Raw genomic sequence first — 15,630 nt, forward strand, 5'->3', positions numbered from 1 at the left:
TGTCAGGAGGGGGCGTCCAAGGACCCATGAGGGCCCTTGGCGTCTCAGCCCCGGTGGGCCCCCAATGCTCCAGTTCTACCCTGCTGGAGGCCTTCAAAGTCTTATTCTTAGGTCAAGAATCCAATAATATGCACACATCAATAAATAACATTTGATTCCTTTATTATTATCATAATAACCCCTCCTCTTGCACCAAGTACAAGCAGAGTACAAGTAAGCAGTGTGGGAATATATATATATATATATATATATATATATATATATATATATATATATATATATATATATATATATATATATATATATATATATATATATATATATATATATATATATATATATATATTTTAAAACTCAAATCTTCACATTATATTAAAAATGTTGTCTTGACAAAATCACATGACAATTCTAATCATGTGACTTTTCCGAATTGTCGCCCAAAAAACTTGAATTTATCAACTTTGGAGTATTATATAGCTTGCAAAATTCTAGTTTTTTTTTCTTCTAAAAATTTTAATATTTGACCAGAAAATGTTGAGGTTTAATAAATAGGCCCCCCAAGATTCCATCTCCATCTTCATTGGCAATTGTTATGCCACAATGAATGACTCAGTTTTCCGTTGTCCAGGGCTGGAACTAGGGGTAGGCAGAAGAGGCACCTGCCTAGGCCTCAATGGAAAGGGTGTGCTCCCTCACTTCCGGCACTCTAGCCCTGCCTTCCTTTCCGGCGCATGCATGCTCACACTGCAATGGGGGAGGGCCTACGCGCACGGTGTGGGAGAGCGGTGGCCGGGTCACTCGGACGCCCGGTCAGTTTGGCCCGGCACTGCCTATGACACTATAATATGTCTGGTACTTTCCTCTTCCTACTACAACTATATTGTCCCTCACATAGCTACTAAATCACTTTAACTTCTCCTTTGTATTTATTAATTGCTCCTCATTTATTGCACTACCCTCGGTGCAAAATCATTACCTTTGTGAATGCCATTTAGATGCCCATATTCCTGCACATACCATATTTCTGTTTGTCCTTGCGCTCATGCTCTTAAATGATCTGTGATTTTCTCAGGAACGAGCAGCCGTGGCAGCGATCTGCGGCTGATATTTGCATGAAGCTGAACCTATGATCTGTACCCAAATTTAGCCAGATGCTAGATCCCTTTCTGCCTATCAATCATTTAAGTTTTATATAAGATTTTATATATAAGATGTTGTCTTCCTCTGGATCAACTGGCAGTTAGGCAGGTTCTATATATAGACTGTAGGTTGAACTTGATGGACGTGTATCTTTTTATAACCTAACTTACTATGTAACTATGTATGTATAACATTTTCCTTTTAGCTGTATTTAGTATCTAGTATCTGAGCAACCACACAAGGCATTAAAAAACTAAAGTTATTGGTAGTTGTTAAAATAATAGTTTTTATTGGTATTGCCAAAACTATTGCATATTCTCCTTTTCAGTGGGAGGCCGGGAAAACGAGCGGCCCCTTAAATGGATGGGTTGGGTAGCGCAATAAGATTCTTTTCTTACCAATAAAATAGGATTTGTATCGCATCTATGCAATCTTTGTTAGTGTTCTGAATAGTAATGGGCAAATTTATTCACCAGGTGCAAATTCACAGCGAATTCCCGCAATTCGCCACCAGCGAAAAACTGCAGCGAAAATTCACCGGCGTCAAAAAACGAGACATCAGCGCCATTTCGCTAATTTTTCAACGTTTCGCAAATTTTTCGGCAAAGTGAAACGCCCCAAATTCGCCCATCACTAGTTCTGAATTTAAGATATCTAAATACTATGTTCACTGGGAGAAGGCAAAGAGAATAATACTGACCAGGTGATTCAGATCCCACCACTGCATTCTGCTTCATGAATTTCTTCAGTACAGGTATGGGATCAGTTATCCAGAAACCCAATATCCAGAAAGCTTTGAATTACTGAAAGAAACCATAGACTCCATTTTATCCATTTAATCCAAGTTTTAATAAAATGATTTCCTTTTTCTCTGTAATAATAAAACAGTCCCTTGTAATTGATCCCAACTAAGATATAATTAATCCTTATTGGAAGCAGAACAGCCTATTGTTTACATTCGTTTTACATGACTTAGGGTATGAAAATCCAAATTACAGAAACATCCATTATCTAGAAAGCCCCAGGCCCCAGCATTCTGAATAACAGGTCCCATACCTGTATATAATAAATGGCACTCAGGTTGCATAGGTGCAGTAGCCCATAGCAAAGAATCTTTGACCAGTAAATGTTACTTGCTGATTGGTTGCTATGGGTTACTGCACCTAGGCAACACCGCTGGATTCTTAAACTGTAGTGTTGGACGAATAAAAAAAAATTTGGACGCGCTTTGGAAAAGTCGCTTGCGTCAAAACCGTTGTGTGTCAACATTATTTGGACGTCAATTGACCTTAGCCCCGGCGGCAAAATTTACGTGGGCATCAAAATTCACGTTTCGCAATTTTTTTCAGTTTTGCTGCAATTTTTTTGGTGAAACGGGACAAATTCGCCCGTCCTCAGCCAGACAAGCTAAACCCCACCTATAGCCCCAACTTTTGTGTAGCATACCCTCTGGACATTAAGGGGCATATTTATCAAGGATCGAATTTCGAAGTAAAAAACACTTTGAAATTCAACCAACAAATTTGAGTCCTTCGATAGTTGAAGTAATTTTTCCAGCGAAAACGACCGTATTCGATCGAAGTACTATCGAAGTAAAATCATATGATCGAATGATTCGAAGAAATTTTCAAAAAAGAAACTTCGACTTCTCAAAACTTGCCCAAAAGCCTCAGATAGGTTCTAGGAGGTTCCCTATAGGCTAAACAGCAATTCGGCAGGTTTAAGGTGGCGAAGTGTCAAAGTCGAACTTTTTAAAGAGACAGTACTTTGATTTCTAACATAGATTCTTATTTCTATGGCGCCTGGCTAGGTGTTTGTATAAGGGTTTCATTTTGGGTAAGTGTTGCTAGACTCTTGTCTCTGTATCAGCAGATGAAAATTACAGCTTCAACAGGGCAAAATGATCCCCATAGCAGACATATATACAAGCACTGAAAGGTCAATTAAAGGAAAATTTGGGGGAGACACTTACTTATTCTCATCATTTTTCAAAATATGGTTGAATGACTGTTGGGCTTACATTATTCTATACTGAAAACCTTGCAATGAGCCAAGAGGCTCCCAAACAAATATTGAACCTTCAAGGGGAGCTTGAAGAAAAAAGTCAAACGGTCAATAATTTATGGGTCTGATAACTTTTGAGCTGAACCTCTGGTTTAATTTTAGATTCAACTCCAGTCATGCCTCAAGGCCCCCAGCAATATAACTAAGAGTGGATAGCAAAGGATCAATGGGATAAACCTTTTCCCTCAGCAGTTTGTGAACTCATTTTTGTGCTGACTTCTTGCTTCCAACCTCTCAGCTATATGTGCAGGGCTGTCCCTGAGACTTGCTGATGTGCCTCATAGAATGATTCTATATTATTGTTCTTTCATTCTCTGTCCGTCTATCTGACTTCTCAGTCCCACACTTTTGATTTTCCTCTTTTATTACAGGCATGCAATTTCCCACTTGAACTGTATGAGGTAATTTTTTATGTTGCTCGTTGTGAATAAACACTCAGTCTTGTACGTTGAGTCTTGTTTTTTTAAACTGTTGCAGTAGACGGTCTTTTGTCTCTGTGTCTGAATCTGAATATGTACAAAGTCATCTGTGTAGGGTACGTGAGGCAAAAGCTAGAGATGGAGGGAAACAGGTCTGACATTCCTGATCTATTTTCTGTAGAACAAATACAGTTTTTCTGTAACAGTGCTATCCTGTAAGGTGGCCTTGGCCAGATATTCCAAAGGCTTGTCCTCAATCTGTGTTCAAAACTAGGGTCAAACTAGGACTCCTGGGGCTGACCAGAGAACATGGCATCCAAATACTGATGGGAATAAACCTGGGCTGGGGCCAACTAGGGGCTGGGATCATCAAAAGGACTCTTGGGGTTGACCAGAGAATATGACATCAAAATACTATAAGCATCATGTACACCTATGTTGGAAATAAAAAAGGACTGATGGGAATTAACCTGGGCTAGGGCCTACTAGGGCCTGGGTCCTCAAATGGACTCCTGGGGTTGACCAGAGAACATGACATCTAAATAGAATAGGAATCATGTACACCTATGTTGGAAATAAAAAAGGACTGATGGGAATTAACCTGGACAAGGGCCTTCTAGGGCCTGGGATCATCAAAAGGACTCTTGGGGTTGACCAGAGAATATGACATCCAAATACTATAGGCATCATGTACACCTATGTTGGAAATAAAAAGGGACTGATGGGAATTAACCTGGGCTAGGGCCTACTATGGCTTGGGGTCATCAAAAGGTCTTCTGGTGAAGTATGAGAGTATGTTCTTCTTATTTCAAAGGACCTGACAACAGACCATACATAAATACCAACCCAAGAGTCCCATGCCAAGATTATGTCAGGGGTATTGCATTTTTGTCTTGCTCAGTATGGAGCTTTAGATCATCAGCAGCCACAGATTGGGCCACAGATTTGGCCTACAGATGGTAGATCTGGAGGCATGTGACCTTCTGCTTTTATATTATCATGGAACTCCTTGTCTAATGTTTTACAATAGGGGATAAACAGTTCCTTACTCTTGTGTTTTATATAAGGAATAATAAACCCCTTATTGCAAAATTTTAGGATATCAAATGACATCAAGGAATTCCATGACCACATAAAGTCATATAAAGGTACCTATGGTCATGGAACTCCTCAGCGCCTTCTGATATCCTGATGTTTTGCCACATACAATCAGGGGTCCATTATTTCTTATATAAAAACTTTTAGTGGTTTCATTAGATATGACTAGTCTCTAGTTATGTAATTTGTGCCAAGTGCTTGAGATTGCCATTTTACTGGCCTGATCAGTTAATGAAGTAAAATGAAATTTGGGCAAAAATTAACAAAGAAGACTGTAAAGTTTTTGGAGATCTGAAATTGGAGATCTCTGCATAAGAATTTTAACATTTTCTTTCTGCGTTTTACAATTTTTGCCTGCCATCTAGTGGCATATTTCCAACATTGCTTCTGGTCCATGTAATTGTATACATCACAATAATATCTTTTCTCCGATTAATATGGCAGGTAACAAAAGTCGTTAATAAAATAATAAAAAAAAAAAAATATGTGTAATTGACAGCTATTTTTCCTTTGCTTATATTGTATGTGTTTATCTCTATATTATAATATCTTTTCTCAGATTAATAGGGCAGGAAATAAAAGTCGTTGATAAAATAATAAAATAATAATACACAAAAGCCATGAATATCTTGTAAATTATATCCTTATAAACAGTGAGTTCTGATGTCATCAGTTATAAACGGTGAGTTCTGATGTCATTTCTGTCACATGACTCACTGAAACTTGTGCATTATAATAAATAAAGAACCCCCAGTTGCAAAATATGAGGATATTGGAAGTTACCTTGGAGTTCCTTCGGCCTCGTGTTTTTATATGGTCATGAAACTCCGAGGTAACTTATAATATCCTTATATTTTACAAGAGGGGGTACTTTATTCACTATATTATAATATCTTTTCTCAGATTAATAGGGCAGGTAATAAAAGTCATTAATAAAATAATAAAATAAAAAAATATGTGTAATTGACAGCTATTTTTCCTTTGCTTACATTATATGTGTTTATCTCTATATTATAATATATTTTCTCAGATTAATAGGGCAGGTAATAAAAGTCGTTAATAAAATAATAAAATAAAAAATATGTGTAATTAACAGCTATTTTTCCTTTGCTTATATTATATGTGTTTAATATAAGCTGCAATGCTATTTGCTTAAATTAAAATATGGCCAATTAGTGTAATATCTGGCTAGGGAAAGATATCACATAGCCACACAAGAATTTTAACTGAAATTGAAGGGATCATGGAAATCCTCCCTAAATAACACGAGGCTCATATCTGTGTTACAATAGGCTGGGAAGGCAAATTAGAAAACGAAAGCAAAAATCTCATTAATTGTTATTGGTAAGAGCATAGGTCCAATTTAACTCTAATTCTAATAAATTATCCTGGCACAGAGTATATTATTATTGGTGTGCAGCTGAAGACTTAATCTATTTAGGGGCAGATTTACTAAGGGTCGAATATCGAGGGTTAATTAACCCTCGATATTCGACTAGGAACTAAAATCGTTCGACTTCGAAGGATTTTAATCCAACGATCGAAGGAATATCCTATGATCGAAGGCTGGCAAGCCTATGGGGACCTTCCCCATAGGCTAACATTGACTTCGGTAGCTTTTAGCTGCCGAAGTAGGGGGTCGAAGTTTTTCTTAAAGAGACAGTACTTCGATTATCGAATGGTCGAACGATTTTTAGTTTGATTCGAAGTCGAAGTAGTAGTCGAAGGTCAAGTAGCCCATTCGATGGTCGAAGTAGCCAAAAAAACACTTCGAAATTCGACGTTTTTTTAATTCGAATCCTTCACTCGAGCTTTGTAAATGTGCCCCTTAGAGACTGTTTCATTAGATATATGTGTTCACAGTTATCTGACTAGACATCAGGGGACAATTCTTAGGAATCAGGTATAATAGGTCCATGGTTCTCCTTTGTACCAAAAACACACATTTAATCCATCTCCCTTTTCCTGAATTGCTGCCCTACTGCTTTGCTTTAGGAGAAGGATACTTGTTTGTTGGCATTTGCCAGGATAGAGAAGTAAAATCTGGAGACATTGGGCATTTGCCATTGAACTAGTGAGTACCTGGGAGGTGCATTGAAGGTGGGATCAGGGGAAAAGCATGAGATTATTGAGGGCTTATTCAGCTTTGTTCTTATTTCACTTACAGAATTAATGATTGGTAGTTCTGGTCTGACACATCAATTTTTTTTCTTGTATTATTTACTGTCACATTTTTGTTAGTTGTGCATGTGCAGGGCAGCTTGTGTTTGCTTATCCTTGATCAGTCAAGGCTTTGGTGGGACACTTAGGGGCCGATTCACCAAGGGTTGAATATCGAGGGTTAATTAACCCTCGATATTCGACTGGGAATTAAAATCCTTCGACTTCGAATATCGAAGTCAAAGGATTTTAGCGCAAATAGTTCGATCGAAGGAATAATCCTTCGATCGAACGATTAAATCCTTCGAATCTAACGATTCGAAGGATTTTAATCCAACGATCGAAGGATTATCCTTCGACCAAAAAAACTTAGGCAAGCCTATTGGGACCTTCCCCATAGGCTAACATTGAGTTTGGTAGGTTTTAGATGGCGAACTAGGGGGTCAAAGTTTTTTCTTAAAGAGACAGTACTTTGACTATCGAATAGTCGAACGATTTTTAGTTCGAATCCTTCGATTCGAAGTCGAAGGTCGAAGTAGCCCATTCGATGGTCGAAGTAGCCCAAAAAACACTTCAAAATACGAAGTTTTTTTACTTCGAATCCTTCACTCAAAGTGAATCGGCCCCTTAAAGAAGTACCTTGTAGCTTATTTGTTGCATGACCCGTACTTAAAGAACTAGAGCGTAACTAAAGAAGTAGCCTAAGGCAACCACGGCCCTTTAGCAGTAAAGATCTGTGTCTCCAAAGATGCCCCAGTAGCTCCCCATCTTCTTTTCTGCTGATTCACTGCACATGCTCTGTGCTGTTACTGAGCTTAGGGACCCACTCACAATATACAGTACACTTAGGGGCAGGTTTACTAAGGGTCGAATTTCGAAGTTAAAAAAACTTCGATATTTGACCCTTGAATTGAAATCCTTCGACTTCGAATATCAAAGTCGAAGGATTTTTAGCGTATTCGATTGAATAGAAATCGTTCTAACGTTTCGAAACATTTTTAGCGATCGATCAAAGGATTTCTATTTGATCAAAAAAAAAACTTCGAAAACTACTGCGGAAGGTCCCCATAGGCTAACATTGCACTTCAATAGCTTTCATTTGGCGAAGTATGAAGCCGAAGTTTTTTTAAAGAGACGGTACTTCGATTATCGAATGTTAGAATATTCTAACGATTTTTACTTCGAATCGAAGTCGAAGTAAATTCGAAGTCGTAGTATCCTATTCGATGGTCAAAGTATCCAAAAAATTACTTCAAAATTAGAACTTTTTTAACTTCGAAAATTCACTCGAGCTTAGCAAATCTGCCCCATAGAATAGAAATGTCACAATATAAGGCTGATTAGTAATTAATACAGATAATTACTACATGGCAGCACAGAAACCAGTGCAATTAGCATCAGAATTTAATAATCAGCAAACCTGTAGCATCAGCTTATATTACAGGGGAAGCTCATTTTCTGCTGGATAATTAGTGACGAGCCCTAAGCTTAGCTTCTCAACAGCCAATCAGAGCCCCCTGAGCATGTGAGTGTCACAGACACTTTCCAAGATGGTGACCCCCTGTGACAAGTTTGAAGTCCTGGATCATTGCTGCTATTGACAAGCTGAAACTTTAGCCTCGTGCAATAAGTTCAGTATATAAAAGATAACATTTTTATCCATATTCATTTTTAGGGTTTAGTTCTGCTTTAATATATTTACTGTTGCTTTGGTTCTTCCTTATCTCCTTTGATGCATCATGCACCCAAAATGGCATGTCTGCAGATATATTTTCAGTTTAGAGAGATCAACTGAAATCTAACAGGATTGCCAAAACCAACCTTTAAGCCCCTGTCCCTATAACATGGGCATAATGATCAAATTAGATCAAATCTGGGTCAGTTTAAAAGAAATGTAAACTCTCAAAACAATTTAATGTCAAATGTCTCAGAGATCTCTTCTGTGCACTTTTGCAATTGACATTATTGATTTTTTTAAAGATATTTGCAGTTTTGAAACTGTATGAATTACTGGTATCTTAAAAACTAGAAAAAAAAAGATCTCTCTCTTTCACTCTCTCAACTTCAGTGTCAGAGAGGAAGGACCCATTGAAATACAGAAGGGCAGGGGTCCTCATCTGATGAAGGCATTACATAAGACTAGGGTTCTCCAACCTATGGTGCTCGTTGGAAAAGTGGAGTGTTGTTGGGCTACAGTGTTCAACATCCACTGTCATTACCTGTTGGTGGGATGCTGGTTAAGGGGTAGTAGAACAACTGCTGGTGGGCCTACGGTAAGAACTCTGCTCTGATGCTGAGGATACAATACCCTTTCTTCTCTACCCTTAGCCAGTGTTGTTCTGCCTTATAACTAGAAGATAAGGAAGCAGAGCTGTCCGGCACTCAAACGGATCCACAGGACCAGAGATATTCTGCCTTATAACTAACCAGTATCATCCAGGCCTGGATTTGTGAAAAGGCCACCAAGGCCTGGGCCTAGGGCGGCAGTATTTTAGGGGGGTGGCATGCTGCTTTACCATATCCACAATGGTTTGGAAGCTCTAGTGCTGCTCATAAGATACAATAGTTTTTTTTTTAATTCCTGTGCGTCAATCCCCAGTGCTCCCAACCTGATAATGTGCATGTCCACTAATGAAGAGGATGGGACAGGTGTGCCCTATAAATCCGGCACTGGTATCAGCCAAATTTTGCCTCTAATGTCTTGGCTAGCCTCTCTATGGCCTCCTTTCTTTCTTTTTTTTTTTTTTAGATCTCAAACAACATGCAGGACCAAACCAACAAATAATATGTGCAGAGAAATTACATATTTTTTTTATTCCACTCTTCAACTATTAGTTACCATTTTTTCCCTATAAATCAGCCTGTGTTGCTATGCAACCACCAGCCTCCAGGTTTGGAACACGCTCCACATACAGTGTAGAGAAGATAAAATAAATATAAAGTGTTATGCAATCAAGTAATTGCTTTTCAACGTAGGCTAATCAGTATGTGCCTCGACAGGATAAGTAACATCCAATCCACCCTGGTTCTCCTGCCCTTGGAAGAGAAGCCACATTGCAGACAATAAAGATATTTTATTAGTAAATTTCCCTTGCATTTAGTGCACATAAAAGAAATTATGAGGCCATTTCGACGACTATGAACTGAAAGCCGCTCTAGTTCTCTAGTGCTTATCTTTCATAAATGATGGAGCTTAGAACTTATTAGTTACCAACATTGGCCTCTATGGTATTAATGAGGATCTAGCACATCCTGGCCAAGCGTTTTTCTAGCATGTCACTTTATTGTCTACTTTGTTTTGCTGCTAATCACAGTTAAAACTAGCTTCTTCTACCTTGTGTCCTCCCACTCTCTTTTCTTTTTCTCCTCCTTTAGCTCTTTTGCTGTCCATCTGTTCTTTTAACACAACAGGGCATCTGCAAACTGCAATTATTGTTCTTATAAGCCCAGATTGGAGGCAAAACCAGCCTATTGGGATTATTTGATGTTTAAATGATTTTCTAGTAGACTTAAAGGAACAGCAACACCAACTAATTAAAGTGTTTTAGAGTAATTAAAATATAATGTACTGGTAAAAAGTTCTGTGTTTGCTTCAGAAACTCTACTTTAGTTTATATAAACCAACTGCTGGGTAGCCATGGTGGCAGCCATTCAAAGCTGAAAAATGAGAAAAGGCACAGGATACACAGCAGACAACAGATACGCTCTGTAGTATACAATGGGATTCTGAAGTGCTTATCTGTTATCTACTGTGTATCCTGTGCTTGAATGGCTGCCCCCATGGCTACACAGCAGCTTGTTTATATAAACTATAGTAGTACTTATCTGTTATCTATTGTGTATCCTGAGCTTGAATGGCTGCCCCCATGGCTACACATCAGCTTGGTTATATAATCTATAGTAGTACTTATCTATTATCTACTGTGTATCCTGTGCTTGAATGGCTGCCCCCATGGCTACACAACAGCTTGTTTATATAAACTATAGTAGTACTTTTCTGTTATCTACTGTGTATGTTTTACTTGAATGGCTGCCCCCATGGCTACACAGTAACTTGTTTATATTAACTATAGTAGTACTTATCTGTTATCTACTGTGTATCCTGTGCTTGAATGTCTGCCCCCATGGCTACACAGCAGCTTGTTTATATAAACTATAGTAGTACTTATCTGTTATCTACTGTGTATCCTGTGCTTGAATGGCTGTCCCCATGGCTACACAGCAGCTTGTTTATATGAACTATAGTAGTACTTATCTGTTATCTACTGTGTATCCTGTGCTTGAATGGCTGTCCCCATGGCTACACAGCAGCTTGGTTATATAAACTATACTGGTACTTATCTGTTATCTACTGTGTATCCTGTGCTTGAATGTCTGCCCCCATGGCTACACAGCAGCTTGTTTATATAAACTATAGTAGTACTTATCTGTTATCTACTGTGTATCCTGTGCTTGAATGGCTGTCCCCATGGCTACACAGCAGCTTGGTTATATAAACTATACTAGAGTTTCTGAAGCAAACACCCCAGTTTTACTAGTGCAAGGCAACACTACATTATTTATTCATCACTCAACATTCATTTTTTGATGTTACTGTTCCTTGAATGGGGTGATCAGATCTGGCCAACTCCTCGGTATTATCCATATGGGAACAGGTTGTTACTCAAGACGAACTGATAAATGTTTTGCCTCCTCCAGGGTTGATCTTTCTTTGTAAAAACATAGAATTATTAATATTTTTATATTTCTGACTTTGGCCAAGCATTACTCACTGTGTTAGTTTCATTAATCAAGTCTACCCTGGGCATGTTCCTTCACAGAACTACATGTCTCTTTATAATGCCTCAAGAAGGGTTCCCTCCCTTCCCTGAGATGATCCTCCAGTTGAATACTTTCTTTAAGAAGCAGGTGCCTCATAATGTTGCTGTTACTTTAGCATGTCCATCCTCCTCTTGCTCCTGTAACTGCCAACCCCATCTCCCAGGCTGCACTGGAGGGCTCTCCAGCAATTTTTATTCTTCATAAACCCCTAAGATCCATCAGAGATATCTACCCCTATCCAACTGGCTTGAAACCAGGAAAACAATAAAAAAACAACAACGTGCCACCACCAAGACAAGAGGACCATGTACCCAGGGAACCATACCAACCTTTGGGGAATAAATATGGGTAGTTGCCACCTCTCCCCTGAATCATTGTTAGAGGAATACTAACATTGGCAAGACTAATGCAGGTATGGGAACTGTTATCCAGAATGCTCCGCATCTGGGGTTTTCTATATAAAGGATTTTCTGTCATTTGGATCTTCATACCTTAAAGGGGAACTAAAGTCTAAAATAGAATAATTCTAGAATTGCTGTATTTTGTATACTAAACATAAACATGAACTTACTGCACCAGAAGCCTAATTAAAAAAAATGATTTATGTTTTCAAGTCACCATCTTGTAACTTTGTTAAGGGCAGAGACACACAGTCAGATTTGGAGAGATTAGTCGCCCAGCGACAAATCTCCTCTTCTTCCGGCAACTGCTCTCCCCAAACTGCATTCCCACCAGCTGGAATGTAAACCGCCGGCGGGATGGCACTTGGATCACTTTGGCTTTCCGAAGATGCCTGAAGTTTCCACGTGAGGCGACTTCGGAAAACGAAGCACTCCGAGTGCCATCCCGCCATCGATTTACATTCTAGCTGCCGGGAAGGCAGGGGAAGACAGTTCGGGAGATTAGTTGCCCGAAGAAGAGGAGATTTGTCACCGGGCGACTAATCTCCCTGAATCTGACCGTGTGTCTCTACCCTAAACATCTTTGCAAGACTACGCACATGCTCAGTGTGGTCTGGGCTTCGGTTGGGAGGGTTAATTTAGGGATCGTCATGAGTTTTTAAAACAGCACAAGTGAAATAATATCTGCCATAGAAGCAGATACAGCAAGACTGATTAATAATTAATAATGATTAATAATCAGAATATGCAGACTGCACTGGGTCTGTGGATACAAATCTCTTCACGGTCGCCGGCTGCTCTACAGTGGAACAAACAAAGCTGCTCGAGTTCCAGGAAGTAAGTTGGCCATTTGAAAGTATGATCGTTTCCTTGCAGAGCAGCTAGGGACCATCTGAAGTTTCCTATCTGCAGCAGTCAGAGCAAGTAAAGCGAAGGGAAAATTTCACTGCATATAGGGTTGCCACCTTTTCAGGAAAAAAATACCGGCCTTCCGATATATTTATCTTTTTCCCTATTAATAACATTGGGATCAACCATCATTTTTATTTTTCATTTAAGAAGAAAAAATTGGATTTTAATTTTTTTGCCTTTACATCCCCTTTAAGTAGAGAAGAGATGGAACTTACCCTAGAATTCTATGGAGGGAAAATGGTTGTATTATATATGAATTATTAGTTATTTTTGATATCTACATTCATTAGGCATATCCAATCTGCAGCCATCCAGCTATTGTTGTGCTACACCCCCAGCAGCCTCATGTAGGTTATTTGCTGCAAACTGCAGAGCAATAACAATTGGAGGCCAGCAGCTTGTACATCCTTTCTTTTTTTCTCCACCTGGTTTGTTTCCTCTGCCTCCTGCTATATGTGGGGTCCTGTTATCTCTAATTCTCAGAACCCTGCTTTTTTTTACTTGATGGCTGGTATTTACTTCACCAGCCTCAATAATCAACTCAATAGTGTTCCTTCAGACATGCCCGAGGAAATAGCTGCTGTGGGTTCCTGGACTGGGACACACGAGACAGATACATTTTTTCAACCATATTCTGGAAATAAATGTAGTTACACAAAGAGGGTGTCCCAGTTTGGATCCATCCAATCAAACATCCAATCAGTATATGTGGGTTCCTGCACTGGGGCACACTCTGCCCATGTTACTACAGAGCCCCACTGGTGACCAAAACAGGGTTGTAATGCAGTTTGAGAAAAGAGAACAAACTGCAAATGGTGAGTGTGATGTTTTACACAAACTGTGTGTTTGGTCAGCTCTAGATGTTGTCTTGTATTGTCCTTCAGTGAGTATTTAATAACCATATTTGTTAAAGGGAACATATACCCTTTTCGATATGAGCTCATTCCGTTGGGCTTATACAGAACTATCTGAACTTCCAAAAATAAGTATTGATGTTTTTTTTACACAGTCATACTAGACTCCTCAGATTGAAAAAAAACCCATGATAGTCTGCCTGTGCTGTAGGGAATGGTTCCTAACCCCCTTAGGCTCACAGTGCAATGCAACCCCTCCCTCACCTTGTTCCATTGTGATGTGATGGATTCAGCAACTTGGCGTCCCTCTGCTTTTTGAGGAATCTGTGCAGCATGCACTATGGAAAACAGAAGAAAACTTCAAGTCCAAAAATCCACAATGGAACAAGGGGAAGGAGCTGTTGAATGACATTGAACCTAGGGGATGTTGGGAAATGGTTCTTATGAGTTAAATGGCTTCCTTTTAATCTGTGAAATGTATAAATTCATTTATATTTATTTCTGAGAAGTCAAACAGGGTATATAAACCTTTCTACATAAGCTCAACTAAGTCCATGACTAATGATGGACGAATTTCTCCTGTTTTCTTTGCCCAAAAATTTGCGAATTTCCTGCGAATTCACAAAAAAATCTAAAAACTTGCATCAACTTTGATGCCCATCACTATCCATGACATTTTGCTTTTCATGCATATCTGGTTCCTTGCTATGTCCTTCATCCTTAGTAATGCATATTTTTCCTATCACTGTTGTCATGCAGAAAGTGAGAAGAGGACCAGGTCCCAGCCCAAGTCCCACGGACTCCAAACGGGTCAACTTCTTTGGTACCAGCCGCTTTCACATCTCCGATTTCAACTTCCTCATGGTGCTTGGCAAGGGGAGCTTCGGAAAGGTGAGCCGAAGAGTTTTAGGTAGAAGAATAAGGAAGAAAGGCTTGGTATTTTATTTTTTGGTAACTTGCATTTAGTCATGGTCTCAGACTGTAAAGGATGCATGGTTTCTTTTTAAATAATACGCCACTGACATTGCTAAGTGCTATTGAACCCTGATTGGAGAATCTCTTTATAAAGCTGATGTTGTTTCTAGATAAACAAGAAAAAAAAAAGACAAGAGATGTAACCACCATGTTTATAGCCGCAAAGTAGCGGGTATGGCTTGAAAATTATATAATATAATATTATATTTAGATAAATGATTGCAATATGGGTATGAGTTTATGGGTTTATGTCATAACATAGTCCCAACTTGAGGTTTTCCTGCTGCCTGTAATTCACGTCTCCATAGTCATTAAACCTTCATTGCTAGGTCACTAGTTCATACGTGTTTATTGGCTTCCAGAATACACAATCTTCGCCATCAGCTGAAGAGGGATATAATGAAATGGTAGCACATGCTCAACGTGTCATAAACAGAGTTACAGCTGATTCAACACTCCATGCCCACTAATAACAAAGCACATTATTTGCTTTTCATTATCTATCTCTTTAAACTTGTATTAGTAATCACTTGGTTCCCATGATATCTCAGGCTAAACTGCTGCAATAACTGCTTAACTATGGACCCTTCTGTACAGTCCATCCATGATAAAAATGTTGTATCATGATAAGAGCTTCATATCTATAGAAGAACCTTTTATTGTTCTTGGTATTCTTAGGTGTCAAGCAGCAAACATATGAGGCAATATAGGTGTAAAATAATGAATGAGCGGTTATTTATGTATCTTTGGGTAATTGGATTCAGAGTGTCCTAAATCAGATCTTGG

At 38.9% G+C, this 15,630-nt stretch overlaps 1 protein-coding gene across 2 annotated transcripts in view; it reads left to right on the forward strand.

Annotated features, from left to right (window-relative positions):
* The window catches only part of LOC108697820 (protein kinase C gamma type), a 165,773-nt gene that overhangs the window by 109,274 nt on the left and 40,869 nt on the right, over positions 1-15,630 (forward strand). The window contains exons 9-10 of one of the 2 annotated variants that reach the window (XM_018228255.2): positions 3,576-3,605; positions 14,629-14,760. In XM_018228255.2, the coding sequence (XP_018083744.1) occupies positions 3,576-3,605; positions 14,629-14,760 (162 nt within the window). The remainder of the gene's footprint in view (positions 1-3,575; positions 3,606-14,628; positions 14,761-15,630) is intronic. The other variant, XM_018228258.2, reaches the window with a different exon arrangement.

The sequence above is a fragment of the Xenopus laevis genome, chromosome 7S (genome assembly GCF_017654675.1).
Source record: "Xenopus laevis strain J_2021 chromosome 7S, Xenopus_laevis_v10.1, whole genome shotgun sequence".
Classification (NCBI taxonomy): domain Eukaryota; kingdom Metazoa; phylum Chordata; class Amphibia; order Anura; family Pipidae; genus Xenopus; species Xenopus laevis.